The sequence below is a fragment of the Lissotriton vulgaris genome, chromosome 2_1 (genome assembly GCF_964263255.1).
Source record: "Lissotriton vulgaris chromosome 2_1, aLisVul1.2, whole genome shotgun sequence".
In the NCBI taxonomy this organism is placed as follows: domain Eukaryota; kingdom Metazoa; phylum Chordata; class Amphibia; order Caudata; family Salamandridae; genus Lissotriton; species Lissotriton vulgaris.
Genome location: NC_141687.1, coordinates 1,823,548,122 through 1,823,568,861, shown reverse-complemented (window position 1 = coordinate 1,823,568,861; position 20,740 = coordinate 1,823,548,122). Strand labels below are relative to the sequence as shown.

At 46.5% G+C, this 20,740-nt stretch overlaps 2 protein-coding genes across 4 annotated transcripts in view; one reads left to right on the top strand and one right to left on the bottom strand.

The window, feature by feature from the left end:
• CIAO2A (cytosolic iron-sulfur assembly component 2A) overlaps positions 1-6,718 on the bottom strand; it is a 69,387-nt gene extending 62,669 nt beyond the window's left edge. For both annotated transcript variants that reach the window (XR_015308523.1, XM_086957914.1), the window contains exon 1: positions 6,511-6,718. Coding sequence is in view for 1 of the 2 variants with exons in the window: in XM_086957914.1 (XP_086814040.1) it covers positions 6,511-6,640 (130 nt within the window). In the remaining variant the exon portion in view is untranslated. The remainder of the gene's footprint in view (positions 1-6,510) is intronic.
• Positions 6,719-7,108: 390 nt separating this feature from the next.
• SPG11 (SPG11 vesicle trafficking associated, spatacsin) overlaps positions 7,109-20,740 on the top strand; it is a 639,585-nt gene continuing 625,953 nt past the window's right edge. The window contains exon 1 of one of the 2 annotated variants that reach the window (XM_086957913.1): positions 7,109-7,252. The gene's annotated coding sequence lies outside the window, so the exon portion shown is untranslated. Of the gene's footprint in view, positions 7,271-20,740 lie in introns of both variants that reach the window. The other variant, XM_086957912.1, reaches the window with a different exon arrangement.

Sequence of the window (20,740 nt, the reverse complement as noted above, 5' to 3'; positions counted from 1 at the left end):
GGCCACCAAGTTTAGGGAAAGGCAGCGGGTACTGCCCTGGTGGTTGATGTAGGCCACAGTCACAGTGTTGTCCGACCTCACCAACACGTTGCATCCCAGAAGACGATCCTTGAAAAGGCGAAGGGCCCTCTCCACTGCCGACAGTTCCCTCCAATTCGAAGACCGGTGCGACTCCGAAGGAAGCCAATGAGCCTGGACCGCCCAAGGACCCAGAGTCGCCCCCCAGCCGGAGGCGCTGGCATCCGTCGTCAACACCAGAGGGGGCGGAGGATGGAACCACATGCCCCTCGACAGATTGGAAGGATCCAGCCACCATTGGAGAGCAGACACCAACCCTGGGGACACCGGAACCGGAACCGAGAAGTCCAGGACAGGAAAGGGCACCCAACGCTGAACATGCCACAGCAGAGGCCGAAGATGAACTCTGGCCCATGGCACCGTGAACACAGTGGCAGACATGTGACCCTGGACCACCAACCACTGCAGGAGAGGAGCAGACCTCCTGGAAAGCAACGACCTCAGTAAAGACTGCAGACGTAGAAGCCGGGACTCCAGGAGAAAAACCTTGCCCAGCACAGAGTCGAACACCGCCCCAATGAAGGTCCTCCGAGTAGACGGGTCCAGGTGACTCTTCGGCAGATTGACCAGGAAGCTATGGTCCTCGAGCGTACGCATGGTCAATGAAAGGTGGACGGACATGACCTCCGAAGACGGAGCCTGGAGCAGCCAATCGTCCAAGTAAGGAAACACGGACACCCCCAGGAGATGGAGATGGGCCACCAAAGGAGCAGCCACTTTGGTGAACACTCTGGGGGCGGACCGGAGACCGAAAGGAAGGACGCAGAACTGCCAATGACGACCATCCAGGCAGAATCGCAGGAACTTCTGATCCTCCAACGCCATCGGGACATGCAGGTAGGCATCCTGGAGATCCAGCGACGTGAACACCCAACCCTCCTGGATCAGGGGAATCACCTTCTGCAGCGTCTCCATTTTGAAAGGGATCTTCTGAACAAACAAGTTCAAGGCCCGAAGATCAAGTTCAAGGCCCGAAGATTGATGACAACACGGAACCCTCCCGTGATTTTCGGAACCACAAAGACAATCGAATAATTCCCCAGTCCTCGTTCCAGGGAGGGAACCGGGACAATCGCCCTCTTGTCGAACAGTGACCCAACCCCCTCCAGCAACGCCCGACGGCGAGCAGGGTCCGCAGGTAAAGGGGTCACCACCAACCCCGAGGGAGTAGGAGGGGACAGGAACTCCATCCGGTAGCCCCGTGAAAGAACATCCAGCACCCACTGGTCCGATGTCGTCACCAGCCAAGCCTGTAGGAACAGCCGCAGTCTCCCACCAACCGCGGGCTGACCCCCAGCGAGAACGGGCACTGGAACGGAATAGTCAGGAGCGAGCAGCCCCTGACCCTCCATCCGGCTGGGGCTTCTTCTGGAACCTCCGAGGAAAGGACCTGCGAGCACCCCGCTGGCCCCTAAACGAGGACTGCTGGAACCTGGAAGGCTGGCGAAAGGACCTAGCATTCGAGAAGGATGACCCCTTCTGAGAAGAAGTCTGACGGAACGACAACGAATGCTTCCTCTCCTTGAAGACTTTATGCAGCTTGGCCTCCAGGGCGTCCCCAAAAAGATGAGTACCAGAGAATGGCAACCTCAAAGCCATAGAACGCTGCGCAGCATCCGTCTTCCATCCTCTAAGCAGCAAGTTCCGACGGGCAGCCACCGAGGAACCACAAGACAACGCAGAAGCCCTGACAGAGTCAAAGGCGATGTCCGAAAGGAACTCAGATTGGCGCTCCATCGACTCCAGCAAATCAGGACAACTGATCCCCTCCTGCATAGCAGAGAACAAAGTCTTTAAGTCAGCCAGCAAAGATTGCGCCACATAAGCCCCATAGACACCCGACCGCAGAGCCAGGTGAGAGCCAGCATAGGACTTCTTAAGAGCAGAGTCAATCTTCTTATCAACCCCATCCTGCAGGATATTATCATCAGCCATGGAGGGACGACCAACCAGGGAAGCAACCACAGAATCCACCTGCACCGAATCAGGAAGGGCAACCTCCAGATCCTGCAAAGGATACAGTTTAGACATGAACCTGGGCACAGAAATATGGTCCGGGTCCTTCCATTCTTTAAGGAGGACATCCATGACAAATGGATGAACGGGCATAGAAGAGGACGCAGGCTTCCGAAACTGCGGTAATACAGTATCCTGGGAGGTACTGGGCACAGGCTCCACAGGGAACCCCATATTCTCCCGCACATGGCAAAGCAGATCAGGCATCAACTCCCTCGAAATGTACTTGCCCTGCAGATCCATCGCACCCAAAGTAGACTCATCAGAGGAAGCAGCGGAAGAAATATCCGAATACAGGGGGGCAGCCTCCCCAGAGCGACCCCCTGCACCCTTCTTGGAAGCCTTGAGACTGGACAGAGTCTCCAACAGCAGGCGCTTCAGGCGTCCAGAGCCCCTCTGACCAGCACACCGACCAGCAGGCGCAGAATCCCCACTGTCGGAGGAGGAAGAGGAGGAGGAAGAGTACCGAACAGGAGAGACATGTTTCCTCTTCCTGTGGTGTTTCCCCATGGCAAGTAATGATAGCAAATGCAGGAAAAACAGCCAAACGCAAAACACAGCAACACCAAGGCGTCACAGCCCACACTGAACTCCAGGACATTTTATAGGCACTCAAACACTCACCCCCGCAGCTGCAGCCACTTCGAAATCCAAACGGAGGGGCAGAAATCAGCCTCCAATCAATGGCCAATGAGGAAATGCCGAAACGACCCGCCTGCCGCCACGATCCGATGACGTCAGCAGGACGCGCCATCCCAGCACTCCGGTGAGCGTCAGGGAACCCGGAGCCCACCCGGGCTCCCGACCATGCCAGACGGAGCAAATCACGAGGCAACCGGAAGCGTCCCGCTTCCCCACACGGGCTCCTCACCCGGTTGATGCTCCCGGTCCCCGGCAATCAGAAAGCACCGCCTACCCGGCGCCCGCCAATCAGGGGCCGGCAGAAACGAAGCGGAGGAAAGCGCGTCCCGCCCACAAACACCAGCAAGTGAGGGACGCGCGGGCAGCCGACTGCCCCTGCCAGCAGCGACCAGCCCAGGATCCAGAAAGCGAAGGTGAAGCGCGGGCAGCCGCCAGCCCCTCCCAGCAGCGACCAGCCCTGGATCCAGTGAAGGCGAAGAAAGGAAATCCACGGGGACCCGAGAAGCCCCGCAACCCAGGGTCCCCGTATGGAGAAAAGCACAGGAAGCCCAGTAGCCCGGCTTTGCAAAGGTCCCACGTCGGTCCATGAGCTCCCCCAAGGCCCCGCCAAGGAAGATACCACAGGACTCCTGAAGCAGGTAAGTGCCCAGCACTCACCCCAGCGTAACCCATCAGCATTCCGACCGACAGGAAACAAAACAGGTTTTGCTTCTGGTGGTGAGGTGTGATATAGCACCTGACAGGAGGGTGGGTGGAGTCTAAAAAGCGTTTCCTGTTTTGTTTCCTGTCGGGTGGAATACCTCATGTGTTATGACTGGGTCGAGGACGAGGGACGTAGAGGTAATGCTTTCTGTCACAGGCAAGCACCTCTTAGCACTAAAAATGCACAAGTGGCTATTTCCTACTCCAACCAGGATTCATTTATAAGGCTCTCTAGTACACACACAGAAATCTGCAGTGAGCGCATTAACCCATTGATTTAAATTGACAGGAACAGTCCGGTACCAAAAACCTACACTTCTTATATTTAACAAGCATTTGCAATGCAATAGGTCGCGCATTTACGCAAGTTTAAACTATTGGTATTGTAAATGACAATGCCTTTTATTTATGTTTTATAAACCAAAATATAAATAAAAGGCATTGTCATTTACAATGCCAATAGCTCAAACTCGTGTACATGCGAGACCTATTGCATTGCAAATTCTTGTGATTACTGTGACTCTGCGTGCTTTGGTGGATGGTTAAAGCAGACTCAACGAGACGAGAGAATGAGTACGAGGCGCCAGCCAGTGAACTGCGCGTGTCACCCTTCCTGCACTCCTATAGGAAGACAGGCTGGTGACGTGGTGCCCTTGAAGCCGGTTACAGCTGCACGCGCAGGGCCGCAGCTTGCTTCTTTTCCCTCTCCACATGCGTGCGTGCAGCAACCTCAGCTCCGTGCCCCGCTCTGTTTGCAGGATGGCCGGCTACCTCCGAGGACTGCACTCCGTCTGCAGCAGAGTACATGCCAGCGGTGTTCCCAACAAGAGCGCAGGGACCCTGGGTCCCACCGTGGGCCAGGCACAGCAGCGTAGGAACTGTGATTATTAAAGGGTTCAGCGCGCAACATACCCCATTCAGAAATTGCAATCTCAAGTGCAATTGTACTGCAAATCCCAAACATTTAAAAGACTTTAGGGTTGCCATGGCACTATTAATAATTAAAACTAAAGCAAGACTCACGAGCTGGAGGAGGCACTGCACTACGAGTGATGCAGGGTGAGATACCAAGCTTAATGTACAAAAAGCTGTCTCCGTGGACCCGACGAGGGGGGGGGGGGAATGGAAAGTGAAACTGCATGCTGGCTTGCGAGGATGGAAGGGGGACAGGCGCGTCGTACGTGCGCGTCCACAGACCCCAATCGCCGCGCATGCCCCGGTCTGTACCACTTGAGAGGAAAGACGCTGACAATAAGTCTCCGACACCAGCGAGACCTAAAAAGGAGTGTACCTGCACTTCTCAGCTCTGCTGCAATACGTTTTAAATGGAGAGTACCAGCACTTCTCAAGAGTAAACAGGTACTCTAAATAGGGAGTACCTGACCTGCACTTCTGAGTTTCCATGTAAAGCACTGCATGAACTAATATAGGTTTCATAATGTAAAATACTGCATTTCCCACTGAATAGCTTAGTTACAATTTATGTTTAATTTAAAGTGTGTTATTCTATTTGCAGTTACCTGAAGGCCCCCCAAAAAGATTCTGTTCTTTATCCACTCCTTTAACCCCGCCCTCACACTCACTGACCCCACCTCAATTGCACTCAGCATCATAGTTCCCATACTTTTATTAATGTACTTCGATCATTGTCCTCAGCACATAAAGTTTCTAGTCCTGCAGTTTTCAGTAAAAGACGTCATCAGGGAATTAATTGGTCCAACTGTTTGAAAGTAACAGCCAAAACTATAAGTCAAAGAATACATAAGGTATGGCCAGACGTGTGTCCCTGGCTTACTTTGCCACTGGATTCAAGATAGCCTGGCTGATGAAGTGTAACCCAGAAACCAGTCCCAGGAAACTTGTTTCCGGTTCAGGGAAGACCTGGCTTGGCTGTTCAGGCTGGACTGTTCCCACGAGGCACAAGGTCAAGACTGATTTGCATGTAGGTGGATCTAAATTGAGGTGGCAAAGTGAGCTAAAGAACAATGATGGATTAAACCCAGATCTGTGACTGGGGGTAGTGTCTGAAAAGTTTCAGCGCTCCGTCCATCATCTCCTTGTGTTTGCTTTGTTCACCCTAAGTTGGCTGGGTATGCCAAGACGTGGGTCCCTTGCTCACTTTGCCACTAGATTCAAGCTAGCCTGGCTGAGGAAGGGTGTTACCCAAAAACCGTCCCAGGATGCTTGCTTCCGGTTCAGGGAAGACCTGGCTTGGCAGTTCGGGGTGGGCTGTTCTCATGAGCATCAGGGTCAAGACTTATTTGCAAGTAGCTGGGTCTGAACTGAGGTGGCAAAGTGAGCTAAAGAATGATGATGGATACAACCCAAATCTGTGACTGGGGGTGTGTCTGAAAAGTTTCAGCGCTCCGTCCATCATCTCCTTGTGTTTGCTCAGTCAAACTGCACACCAAGCATGGAAATGTGGTGCTCAGGAGCGCGATGTTAAGTCTATTTGGGTTGACAATATAACAGAGAACCAGAGTGGGGGTTTCGCCTGAGAAAGCGGTTGAAGGAGAGCCCGGACAAGGCTGAATGTAGCAGGTAAACTGAACTGAAGCATGGGAAGGTCAAGAGACTGAACTGAAGGTCTGGCTCAGAGGACCAGAGTTTAAATGTAGTCTGTGGTTGGGAAATCAAGGAGAAAGGGTAGGTTAAACTAAAGACTGGGTGGATTACAGTAAATTTCATTGAAGGCGGGTATGGTTTAGCTGAAACGTAGAACCACGTTTACATTTTGATGTGGTTCAGCTGCTGGCTGCGTTGGAGGGTGATTTGAAGATTGGTGCCGTTTCAGGGGTGACACTTTCGGTGCCATTACATTACGATTACACGGAGGACCAATTTTCGTTTTCAGTGAGATGTGAATTACATCACGCAAGTGCGTAGGAAAATTGGCGATTGACCGCTGGCACCAATTTTTTTTTTATTTAAGACATACTAAAAAAGTTATTTAGAAATTCTATTTCCAAGACTGACATTAAGTCATAGCATGAAGTTGATGCCGGTTTGAGATCGCAGGGTAGTGTTTGACAGATCTGCGGTGGGTTATTCTAACAAGCTCAGAGTATTCACCATACACCTCCAGCGCCTTCTCGTCCATGGCTCGAATCCCACGGCCAGTGCCCTGCTCCCCCTCAGGAAGCCCGGCCAATCTCAGGACCCGCGCCACCGTCTGAGACAGCAGCGCCGCCACCGCTGCCATCTTCGGCCATACGGCTTCCGGATCCCAGGCACCCACGCCTGTAAATCCCTCCCTCTCGAAACAGAAACATTCCCTTGTTGTGTACTGCCTGTGCCAAATGAGAGTTAGAAATGGATGAAGGACCACAACAAGGAACTCCCTACAACTCACGTGAGAAAACGCGTGACCAGTAATGACTTTGGCTGGTCTCATAATAACAATAAAACAACAACTAGAGCGCTAACAGAATAGACTTTAGAATGGGTCAGCAGACTGGTAAAAAACTGGCAAATAGATTAAGATTGCTTCACTTTCCTTTCGCAGCCGATTGAATATGTTGACGAAAAGATGACCTTGTAATGTCTAATATGACTGGTTTTCTCAGACCTTTCTTAGCAATACACATTGGACCGTAACGCTGATTCAATGTGTGTTGTTAAGAAAGGTCTGGTAAAACAAGTCCCCTTTTTATTTCTCTTTTAAGGCGCACAGGGTCGTTGGTCTTTTGTTTCCATAGTTTGGGCTGTCAAGTCGGAAGTGTTGCAGTGTGGGTGGTATTCCCTGGTACTAGAAATGCTGAGCTTTAATGTGTGCTTGGATCAGCAATGGGTACACACGAGTCCGGATCACAGGGTAAGGGAGAACGAGACAGTGAGTATGTGTGAGGGGGCCTCTCTGAGCGGGAAGTTATGTTTCTCCTTCTGACTTGTTCTGCCGTTCATTGAAAACACCCTACCTGCTCATCTTTATAAACTAACCATACGACTTCCACTAATTGCATTTTTACGCTGCTTCCCATTTCTTAAACATTGTTCACACAGACAGGACTTCTCCGTGCATATTTCTGTAAATGCCCAGATTTTCTCATTGCCCAGGGATGCTCAATATTTTGAACTCCCTAAACGGTGCACCAGGTCAACTCTTCTCACTTATCAATGGAGCAAGTTTGCATTTGTGAGTAAGGTGCGCACATTTCCATGTCGAGAAAATCCAGAAGACGATCCTGTAATATTCAGTTCGTAAGCTTTGTAGTAGACCGTCGGGTTTGAAATGTGTGTATGCAGGTTTTAAAGTGGGTTGGAGAAAACTGGGGGGTCTCTCAAAGGGGCGTGGTCGATATAAATAAGGGTGTTGCTTAAAAACACCTACGCTAAAAGTCTGTACTTAGCATAGTGTACCACCCACTGGTATTCTGCTGCTTCTATCATTGCATGTAGATATATGATACACCAAGTAACATTACACCTACAACAAGCCCGGACTATTGGCTTTGTCAATGGTTATTAGTTGCATAGGATAAATAATCAACAACTATGGCTTCGTTGTATAGATATCGAAAATGCTTCAGTTCTGAAATGGTGAGACTGCGAAAGCATTATAGTGAGTCTCTTTGAAGTTACCTCAAAGGAAGTGAAGGGCAAAAATGGAGATCCTGATAGAGACCCATTTCAGCACCTGCTTTTAAGAACTGCCGGTGCTGAGCACCGACAAGAGCTGGGCCACTTCTAGCCCTGTGTGTAGGCAATATGGAATGGTTATGCGTTCCTTATCAGTTGCTGAGAGCAGTTGGCGTGGGCCAAATGATGATGTGATAGTTCCTCTTGTTCAATAAACCTGCCTTTCTGCCATAGCTGCTCATCTTCTCGTTGTCCCATCACCACCTCTTCTTTATGGTGACCAAGTGTTTCTTTTTGAATGCTGTTTGCTCCATGCTATGGTTTTATTGAACCAGTCTGCGCTCAACCACAGTGGTGACCCCGTTTGAGCTTTTGAGAGGGAGGAAGCCAGCCACAAAAGTCTGTCCCAATTGGCAGGGCAGGTAGGTCAAATTCGGGGTCCAGTTGGATGAATATGATACTGAATTCAAGGCAAATGTTGCTGAAGCCAAGGTTTAATAAAATAAATCCTTTGATGAACCTGGGTTAACAAAATGAAAGTAGAAGTTGGTGAAATAGTTTGCATCAGAATGGGGTCTATGTCAAACAAGCATTTGCAATGCAATAAGTCTCGCATTAGGAAAGTTTGAGCTATTGGTATTGTAAATGACACATTTTTTATTTATGTGTTGGTTTTGAAAATAGCTAAATTAATAGCTTTGTCATTTACAATGCCAATAGCTATAACTTTCGCAAATGTGACACCTATAGCATTTGTAATGCAAAATGTGTTGTATTTACGTGACTTAGATGTATTGATATTACAAATAACAATGCCTTTTAATTTTTTTTAATAATGAATACTTAAATAAAAGTTATTGTAATTTATAATGGCAATTTTTGTAAATAACTTTTGTGAAGATTATGTTCAATGTATTTTATTGTGACGAAAATCCAAGAACAGAAGTGAAATATTAACATCTTTTTGACATTTGTAATAAAGCTTGAAACATTGATAGAACATATTTGAAGCAGTTGTTGTTGAATGGTTGCACAGATTGATGCTGTGGTGGCGCTGAGTAATGTTGTGGTGGCGACGAGTGATGCTGTGGCGTTCAGTGATGCTGTGGTAGCGCATAGTGATGTTGTGGTGCCCCTCAGTGATGCTGTGGTGGTGCTGAGTGAAGCTCTGGTGATGCGATAGATAGATAGAGTGAGTGCGATAGATAGAGTGAGTGCGATAGAGGGAGGGCGATAGGTAGATAGAGGGAGGGCGATAGGTAGATAGAGGGAGGGCGATAGGTAGATAGGAGGGAGGGCGATAGGTAGATAAGAGGGAGGGCGATAGATAGATAAGAGGGAGGGCGATAGATAGATAAGAGGGAGGGCGATAGATGGATAAAGTGAGGGCGATCGATAGACGGAGTGAGGGCAATAGATAAATAGAGTGAGGGCGATAGATAAATAGAGTGAGGGCGATAGATAAATAGAGTGAGGGCGATAGATAAATAGAGTGAGGGCGATAGATAGAGTGAGGGCGATAGATAGAGTGAGTGCGATAGATAGAGTGAGGGCGATAGATAGAGTGAGGGCGATAGAGTGTGGGCGATAGATAGAGTCAGGGCGATAGAGATGGATCTGAGGAATGGGTAAAGAAGTGTGACAAAGAGATGGATCTGAGGAATGGGTAAAGAAGGTGACAAAGAGATGGATCTGAGGAATTGGTTAAGAAGTGTGACAAAAAGAATGCTTGAGTATTGAAACAGCTGAGCTCCACCAACAACAGTTTTTCGCTCAGTTCATGGGATCATAACGTGCCATACGCAAATAAGGAACTTTACAGCTGGTATTTTAAAGGTAGATAGAAACAGCCCACTAATGAGTTTTTCGGCAGCCTAAAATTGTTACTTACTGTTCAGTACTGAAATCAGTCTTACTGAGTACAAGGAAACGGACTTGCGGTGCAAAGGGTGTATCTAAAAACCAGCTTTGGCAAATAGGTATCAACTTTCTATGATAGTGATATTTAGTCAGGCTGTACAGCAGGGGTACTCACAAACATTTGCACAGGGTCATCCCGCACTGATGGCAGAGGGGTGGTGGTAGGGGTCTGGGTGGGTCAGAGACTGTGTGAGGAGGTCTTAAAAAATGTTAAATAAACGGACAAGCATTTCTTTGCGGGTTAAACATTTTTTTCTGGATAATAGTGCTCAGCAGCTTGCACTGCTGTTCACCAGGAGGAGGCCTCATGTAAAGGTCAAGAGGGGCCCAAGCGGCCCGGCCCCTACTTTGAGTATCATAGCTGTACAGCATTGGGGCTGCTGAGCAGCATGGCTTATATTTTTGTTTTAAAAAAAATAAATATATATATATATATATATATATATATATATATATATATACACACACCATTTATGAAGCCAACTGTGTAATTTTATAGCAGCATGCCTATATGCATGCCTACAAAATGTAGAAAGTACTTTTTTTATTTACCAATATTTTATTGTGGGGTAATTGCTTCATATAGCGCTTACTACCCCGGAAGAGGGAGAGGCGTTGAATCGCTTTTGCGGCGAGTAGCACTCTACTCCGAAACCCATAAAGGATTAGGGATGAATTAGTATAGTGAAATATGAAAGTAATTTGAGTGGTGGATATGATAGTTAATTATTTGGATTGAAATGAATAGTGGAGGGATAGAAGAGGGAAAAAAGGTTTGCATTTATATAGCGCTTGGTACCCCTGTTGGGGTGTTAAAGCGCTTTTTTGGGCAGTGCTGCTCTGGAACCCATAAAGGATTAGTGGTGAATTAGTATAGTGAAATATTAAAGTATTTTGAGTGTTGGATATGTTAGATTGGTAAAAAACAGCACAAAACCTGATTTGTTTTTACTTTTAGCACAAAGGTGCTCAAAAGAAAGAAAAACAAGCATTTACAATGCAATGGTCTTGGCATTATTAAAGGTAGAGCTATTGGCATTGCTCATGGCTTTTTTTTAAAAAATCCTAAATAAATGGCATAGTCATTTACAATGCCAATAGCTTAATCGTTAAATAAATGGCATTGTCATTTACAACACCAATAGCTTAATCGCTCGCAAATGTATGACCTATTGCATTTACACCCACACAGAGCCACACACACAAAGCCACCCACACACACATAAAGAGCCATCCACACAGAGCCACCCACACAGTCATTAACATAGAGCCACCTACACAGAGCCACCCTCACACAGACAGAGCCACCCACACATAGAGCCACCTACAAAAAAAGCTATCCACACACACACCCACACAGAGCCACACACACCGCCACACAGAGCCACACACACACACACACACAGAGCCACACACACACACACACACACACACACACACAGCCACACACACACACACAGAGCCACACACACACACAGAGAGACACACAGGGCACACACACACACAGGGCACACACACACACAGAGCCACACACACACACAGAGCCACACACACACACAGAGCCACACACACACACAGAGCCACACACACACACAGAGCCACACACACACACAGAGCCACACACACACACAGAGCCACACACACACACAGAGCCACACACAGACAGAGCCACAAACAGACAGAGCCACTTATGATCCAAACTTCTGCTAACTAAAGGCATAATGCCACCTACAAAAAAAGCTATCCACACACACACCCACACAGAGCCACACACACCGCCACACAGAGCCACACACACACACACACACACACAGAGCCACACACACACACACACACACACACACACACACACAGCCACACACACACACACAGAGCCACACACACACACAGAGAGACACACAGGGCACACACACACACAGAGCCACACACACACACAGAGCCACACACACACACAGAGCCACACACACAGAGCCACACACACACACAGAGCCACACACAGACAGAGCCACAAACAGACAGAGCCCCACACACACAGAGCCACTTATGATCCAAACTTCTGCTAACTAAAGGCATAATGCCATCACTGATAGATATATGTAATGACCATATGGCTAGGCCCTCCTCATTAAGCCACGAGTCTCACCCATCAAGTATGAAATCAAGGCAGTGTTCCTCAGTTAAAGTATAGCCCATTTCCCCCTTGGAAATACATACACATGGCCTGGCGCGCGGGGTCCGAGGGCGGCACGGGGTGACGGGGTGCAGGAAAGCGGCACGGGCTGCTGGCCGAACACACGATCTCTTGCGGCAGAAAGCGAGGGCGATGTGATCATGACCCAACTGGCATGGGGCGGCAGGCTCGAGGTGACCCACGCAGGGTCGCCTCCGGGGTAGAGGGGTGTCCGAGGGCGGTGAGATCCAGGGATCCCCGTGCGTGCGCTGCGGACCAAAATTATATTTCACCTGCCAAAACTTGGCTGTTCCAGAGTAGCAAACCCTACAGACTTCCGAGATTTAACGTCCGATATCTTTTCTAAGAAAAGAAGCAATCTTGAAGTGTCACACGCAAGAATACGTTTCAGCCCGACTGATTAGTTTTGCGGGTAAAGTCTGCGCTATATAAAAACGCATAAATAAACACAGTGACTCAACACACGACCAGTAGGCTTTGCCCACATGCAGGACGCACACGTTTTCCGGGGTAATGAGATCTCTTCCGGTGTAGCAGCAGACTAAGTCTCTTCTGGTGCAGGAATATTTCTTCGGAAATGGATAGGCCATCCTTGTCGGGGCGGGTTGTATGTCTAACCAATAGGAAGTCTCTCTGTGAGATACACACACACACACACACACACACACACAACACTGTTACTACCTCCCCTTATGCTGTCAATCTTTTTTTAACAAGCTTTCTGATAATAACATCCACTTGGCTTTGCATATGGAAGTTGAGTTAGAGCTGAAGCAAAGTAGAATCAACGGTTCTTTGAGATCTCACGCTCAGGAATGTCCTGCTTAACTCGGGAAGGTTGTTCTGTAGGACAGAAGATGCTAACCTCCTTAAGAAACAGCTGTGACAGGGGGTGCCAATCCTCAATGATAGCAGCGACTTGATGGTTGACAATTTGCCAGGCAAGCAGGCTCCGTAGAGTGGTGCAGGAGCTAGAGCACAGTATCCTGGCTTTTAAGATATAATTGAGACTGCTGGTGCTTGCAGAGACAATCGTTTACAAACCCGAGAATGGTCAGAGATTAAATTGATGTTCAATGAAAGATAGTTCCACTGTGCTGCTCCTTGAAATAGTATCTTATTTTATTAAACGTCCTGATTTTAAATAGACGATCCCGAATTTTAGTGAACGTATGCAAAGCTCCGAAATTTTCGGAATCGGGGCGTGTTTTTTGCTGAGTGACGGATGACGTCACAGATAGAAAGAACGCAAAAAACACGCCCGAATCCTAAAAAGACGTGGCTTGAACCGAGTGACGCCCCTCTCCTCCAATGGCTGGCCTCCGTTTAGGAAGCCAGGGTCCTCGACCTAAAAAGAATGGGGAAGCAGGTTGGGGCAGGGAGTGGACTGTGGGCGAAGCAACGTGGGATGTGGGCAGGGGACAAGTGCATGAGTGAGAAATTGCAACGTTAAGTGCCGGCCAGAGGGAGAGCATGACCCAGGCAAGAAAGAGGACAATGTAGAGCACTGGGCGGGGGAAGAGAAAGGTGTGACAGAGATCAACGTGGGGAGATCAAAGTGGAGCGCTGCATAGGAATGGGGTGAGAACTCTGAGAAAACAATGTGGACTTCACATCTAATGATAGAACGGGAAGGGGGGAGGCAGAGAAGTACCTCAGGAAAACAGCCCAAAAAAATATGCACACTCATGCAGTGCTTTACAGCAAAGTAAAAAGTTTAAGAATAGAAAGAGCCTAAGAATAGAAAGAGCCTATCAGAGAGGCGGTGAACAGGGTATGCTTCATAGGAGGGACAAAGACATGCTAATGGACTAAAGCAAAGGTAGCAAATACTGACACCTCAAATATAAAGCAAGCAAATTTGAGTGACAAACCCCAAAGCCAATGGTAACCAATGAGGAATGTATACTACCTAAGCTTTCAGCATGTCCCCAAATAGGCATTTGCAACTAGATAGTTGTTCTTTCTGTTAGGCTTCAACCTGAAAAACATGTTTCCTTTCGTTAGGCCAGGTACAATCTTACAGAAATAACAGTCAGACGACTCTCTCCTGAAGGGGCGCGATAGCACGTCACGAGATTAAAGATACAGAAGGTTGGCTATGGGATCCCGCCTTTGACACCCAAAGCCTGGGGTAAAGTCAGGTGGGCAAACATATGAACGGGAAAAACTAGTTTCAGAGTATTTCTTGGTCTATGGGTGTCAGCCTCACAAGAAACGCTCGCCTCAGACTGGCACGTGACGGCCAAGGAAGCAAAGCTTGGCTTTCTGAAGACCAACTGTGAACAAGAGCTGCACAGTATTATTACTGCTGGATGCCAACACGTACTCCTCTAATTACCCGACCTACAGTAATCACTGCATACCACCGCACATCACATGCGGTCTCATTCGACTGCTGTGTATTATTGCAGCAAACCAGGGCGTCTGTATTTTTTGGCACACTGACAAAATACAGTCCTTTCAGAAAAGTCGAGACGGCCTGGTTATAAAACCTGCCCTTTAAATCTCATGCCATGTCTAATCGGGCTAGAAATGCTGCTTACAAACGCAATCCTCCCGCACTAAAACATCCAGGCCCCTGGAAAATAAGCGCGGCGTACACAACCGCAAGCACTTATGAGCAAGTGCATCAGGAAACATGTTTTAAAGAAGCCTCACACAGAGGGGAGGGGCAACGAAAATATGCGCGAGGAATGTAACGCACGCTGCCACCATTTCCTCCACCACACGAGCGGACGACCACTGATTGGCCCGCTCTCATCTATGAGCCGACTGAGGCCCAGGAGTCAGGCAGGCCCTTGTGTGAATTGGCAAACCCTCGGTCTGATAATATTACAAGGCAGGGCTCTCTGATTAACAAGGCTCTGTGAAGTCAGAAAAACACGTGGAGAGAAAATCTCATTCCCCTAGGGCTTGGACTTTGTACCAAAGGTAAACTTAGATAAGGCAAGTAAAACAAGTAGTGTATTCAGTAGAAACTTTAATCGCTGATTTGAAGCACCTGAGCTCATGGTTACACTGTAATTTCGGTGTCGGGCTGTGGCATGGTAGAGCAGCAAGACAGAGACTGCATTGCGTGGTGGGGGTGGGGGAGCGGCTTCCTTTGAAGTCTGATGCCGAGGCTCACAGGCTGCCAAATGGTGTGAAGCATCAGACGGATCAGCACAACCCGCAGTTGGGGGCAAACAAGCTTACAGTGCTGCGTGCGCGATTGTTAAAGGTCGTTGGCACAAAGGAAAATTTAGACCAATGGTCACTAAAACACAATCTCCAGGAGATTGCTCAGCTCAACGAGCTGAATTGGTAGCATTTAAGCTGGCGCTAGAAAATACCGATCGCGAATTCCCCACACTAATAGTGTGCGATTCTTAATATTGTGTATAATCTTATAATGAATACTTGCAGAATTGGGTGGAAAATGGTTTCAAAGATGCAAAAGGTGGCACAATAAAGCATAAAATGCTTTGGGAACAAGTAGTTCTTTTACAGAAAGAACTACAAAAGACTCACGTGATACACACTCTGAGTCATCAACGTGATGGCGTTCACGTGGCAGGGAATTAATTGGCTGATGAAGCCGCGAAGGCAGCTGTGCAAACGGCTTCCGTTGCTGCGATTTACTCGGTCACAAACAAAAATAGACCGCGACATTCTACAAGCTGTCAGTGCGTCAGTAAAAGATGATAAAAAAACACTCCCAAAAGGCTTTCCAGAAAAGTACTTATATTTAACAGATACGAATAATGTTCCTTTTGCTCGAATACCTGGAGTGGGGGATAGAATAATTCCAAACATGGAACACAGGTTAGGACTAATAAAAGCGGCACACAAAGGGCTTGCTTCTGCACACGCTGGTGTTTCCGCAACAATATCACTATTAAAACAGAGATATTGGTGGCCTCGTATGAGTATACAAACTAAGAAGTATGTATTAGAATGCGAAATATGCCAAAGAATGAAAGTATCAACAGTAAAACGACCAGCGCAGACACCCCTTCTCATCTCAGATAAACCATTTGCATGTGTTTACCTGGACCACTGTGGTCCCCTACAAAGGGACGGAAACTATAAATATATCATGGTCGCAGTGGACTCCTGTACGAGATTCATATGGATGTGGCCCCAGCGCTCGGCTGACGCCAGAACGGTTATTAAAGATCTGCGAGTCTTTATCGGCACATACGCAATTGCCATGTTCCATTCTGACCAGGGTCCTGCTTTCAGCTCTCGAGCTTATAAAGAGGCCATGGCCAGCATGGGAGTTGGATTGCGGTATTCTTGTCCGTTACACCCCGAAGGTAACAGTGTGGTAGAAAGAAAAAAACGGGACATAAAGCAATCTATAACAGCGAAGGTATTAGGTTCAGGTGCTGGGTGGGTCAAAGATTTAATAAGTGTCCAGTTAAGTCTAAACAACTTGCCAAGAAATTCTCTAAAAGGTTTCAGCCCATACGAACTATTGTTCGGAACTAGAATGCGAATTCAGGACTTAGATAGTCAGGTATCAGTGGTAGAAGATAAGAAAACAGACTTTGACATCAAAGATCGTTTGGCTGTTTTACAGGACTTGAATGAAACAAGAAAATCCTTAAGCAACATAAAGTTAAAGCAACAGCCAGCTACCACTGACGAGGCACCACCAGCCCCAGCAAGGCCTGTCTGGATTCCAAAGATTGGGGATCTAGTCAGAGAAAAAATAGCGGTGAAGAAGGAATTTGGGCCTTCTTACAGAAAAGCAGTACCTGTCTTAGCAATCAACGGAACAAGATCAGTAGTACTACCGCCCCTTGCTGGTAAAAAGGAGAACAGAGTTGTATCAATCGACCTGGTAAAACCACAAGCATGTGGCCTATAATCAACAGTAGGCCCAGTGGACTCCCGAGAAACAACAGAATACCCAAACTTGCAACAATCCAAGAAGTTCAAACTGAAAGACTAATCACATTCGATCAGCCTGCAGTGCACAGAGAGGGACTATGCAATAATGCCCTGGAACTCGTGCCTCTTGAAACGCAGATTGAAACAGTTCGTCAAGAAACACCAGTCTACAATGATGTGGCATCAGAATGTGCTACCGAAAGACAAATTGAAAGAACAATCCCAACAATTGACAGAACTGCCTCTGGCTACTTCATCAACTTCGATAACTTTTCTGAGGATCAAAGCAACCCCGAAGTGATGCCAGAAACAAAAAAGACTTTTAAAGAAAAAGCAACAGAACTCTTTCATCAACTCAAGGAAATTTACCTTATATCTCCATGGTTAGAGTTCTGGTTTGGTCTAGGTGTATTTTTCCTCCTGCTTTGGCTCATCATGGTACTTTGTTTGGGAAAATTCATTGAGGGAAAATATAGTACAATGGACACAGCAAGTCAGAACATCAACTTAGTCCTCAAACCACACAGATCATCCCACGTGAAGAAAAGAGAACTGTCAACAGTAAATGTCACAGCCATTCCAATACACGGTGGGGTAGTATGGGAGAAAACTGACTATGAAATATATGGTCCAGTCGAAATCCTGAAGTATCCTCATCAATTCAAGGTTTCCTTAAGTGACTTTGTAAAACCTAGTACATTCTCTGATGATTGGGACTTTGAAAGTATTAATAATATGATGTCTGATTTAGTAATGTCAGCTAGATTCACAGATCATGATTATTTACAAGGTTCGTCTAGTTATGAACAGATGTTCTGCTACACACACTATGGTGATCATTACTTGCATAAATCTGCACAGCCTAGAAATGTTTTTAAGTATAACCAATGGGAACATTGTGCTACACCACCTAAAAGCAGTTCTAAAACATTCTATGAGAAATTCAAGTACTTCTGAGGGTTTAACACCAGTGATGCAGAAACGTTTTATTATAAACTGTTAGATAAAACAGGGTTGAAAACAATGCTGACAAATACTAAATTGATATATTCAGAAGCATTTTATGAAAAAATTATGACATTTGGTTTTGATTATTGGAAAAATAACATTGAAACAAAAACAATCTGGGGTACAAAAGATTGGCAGGTACAAGGCCTAGAAGCACTATTTCGAGCCTGCATGATCCCAGAGCAAATAATGTTTTTAAATGAAACTATTCAACAAACAACCTGTCTTGGCCTAGCTAAGATCAAAGACCTTACAAACTGTCTATTCCAAAGCCAATACCTGATAATGCAACCACAGATATTGAGATAGACGTACCCAAAATTTTACATTTAAACAGAACACATCCTGATTGGAAAAAGTGGTTAATCTGGCCTACTGACACAAACAACTGTCAAGATAGATTCCTGAATAAAACACAGGGGTTAACAATGACCAGGCAAGACCCTAGATACTCCCAGAGCCAACATCCAGGGATAGTAACATCATACAGTGTAGGGAAGCTGTGCCTTGAATGGCTAGAATCATCCACACTGGCTGAAATTAAGCAACACTTGTCTTTACTTAAAGATGGTGCTGATTTGCGCGATTTCATTCTGGGACCACGCAAACAGTGTCAAAAGCGTTTCATAGCGACCAGTATCTATGCGGTATACAACGAGGCTTGGAAAGTCACACAAAAACAGCTGAAAAAATATGAGAAATGGATCGTATTAATTTGGAAAAATCACTTTCTGTTGTGGACAATGGGTTAATGACTCTGTCCTCCAGAATATATTCACTGGACAGTATTGTATCATCTGCCATTGATATAATAGACAAAGACTTGCTAATGTTACAGCATGGCCTGTCGCAATTGCGTTCTATTGTACAGTTAGGCTGGACGCTGCAAAATCTTCGTTCAGGCTATGTGCCTTGGCGTGTAATCAACACAACGTCATTGTTTTCCATCTTTAACCTTACTGATAAACAAATCAGCTTGGCACAGAAAGGAGCAGACTATACAATCCTGAGCATCGAAAAACTTGAGAGATTACCTTTGACAATGTCAGAAAGTCCTGTCATTGAATGGATAATACACGGGATTATCACAATTCCGATAACAACTTTCCGATTTAAGAAATGCCTTGAATACATACCTACTGGCCAGTATGAACGATTGGGTAAAGGATACATTAAGTCAACATGGAAATTACCATACACACACACATGCTATAGTGACAGCAACAAAAATGTATTTCTTAGTGGTGAAAACTGTAAACATTCACTAAACGGTATACTTTTGTGCCAGGGTATTAATTTACACGGAGCCTTTGAAGGAAATTCTAACAACCTTTCATGCCACCAACATGTCACACCTGCAACGCAGATAGAGCCTTTCTTTATGCAACTCGCAAATGGGAGTTACATTCTAATAACGGATCACAGCTGTTGTGGCCTTTTGCCAGGAAAAGCCTATCTCGTAAGCATAACATCCATGGTCAAATGCTGTATGCAAGCATTGTTTCCAAACGGCCCTGGAGACACTGAGACTCCCATTTGGCCTCGTTTGAATTTCTCTTCTATACAAATTGATACTTTAAGCAGAATGAAGTCTGTGCTTTTGCAGACAACAGTGCCCATCACGTCATCAAAAGAGACGTATGATCTCCTAGTTGCAAGGACGGCTACGGAGATACATGACCTTTTATCAACAAATTGCCCCGTGCATTTCACAGAAATGCTTAGCTAACTCCTTAAGATGTCTAGTGCCATAGGCATCCCAGGCATATTTAAGACTGTTTTTACGGGACTGCTAACACCATTCAGAGCAATTCTGGGAATCATTCCTAATTTTGTACATTCAGTCTTTGGCGGCATACCCCTTATTTTGGGACTTGTAGGAGGGATTTTATTTTTGACCCTCCTGCTCCGATATGGCAAGCCAAAGCTCAGACATGACTCCTACAAGGATGGAAGAAACGATCCTAGCAATCCGCTACCGGGACAGAATAACTAGAGTCCTTGGATTGGCCAGGCTGAGAGATCTAAACATGACCTGGTTTCTTTCATTCAGACCTATATGGCAATCATGCATCTTACCTGTGCTTCGATGTATGCTATGCGGAGATGAGTGCGTGTTGGACATCTGTCTTGCACTTCCATCAGCTGTACCAATGGATATCAATACTTTGCTAAGTCCGATAACGGCTCACGCATTGTGTTGTCCCCAGCGGCTACCAATCCTGATGACGGCATTCGTTGAGACTCCTGTGCTACGACTAGGTGGTGACAGTGGAGCGAAAAATAAAAGCAACATCACCCAGGTACTACCTTCTGTGAGCATTACTGATCCAGACTTTGATGATAGCAATCGTTCTCACACCTGCCAAGTTACAGCACTATCGAACTCAGTCGAATTGTTACCTGATTTTGTAGACCAATTTTTTGAGAGCCTGTCTGATATGATGTTCTCCCCCGAACAGAAATAATAACTTTAGAGAAACATTCCGACACACAGTGTTCCCATGAACTCTGAATTCGGCCTTCAGTTTTGATCAACAAAAACTGCTGAAAAGCGTTGGAACTCTATTCCCCCGTTCAACAAGAATTTTTTTGAATTGAACACTTTTTATCTTTTCTGGCACGAACATTTTTTGCTTAAAGTAGACCTATTCATAAAGAACAGAAGCTTCTATTTTTAGGTAAATCTAGAGACATAATAACTTTACATCAGCCTCTAGCACA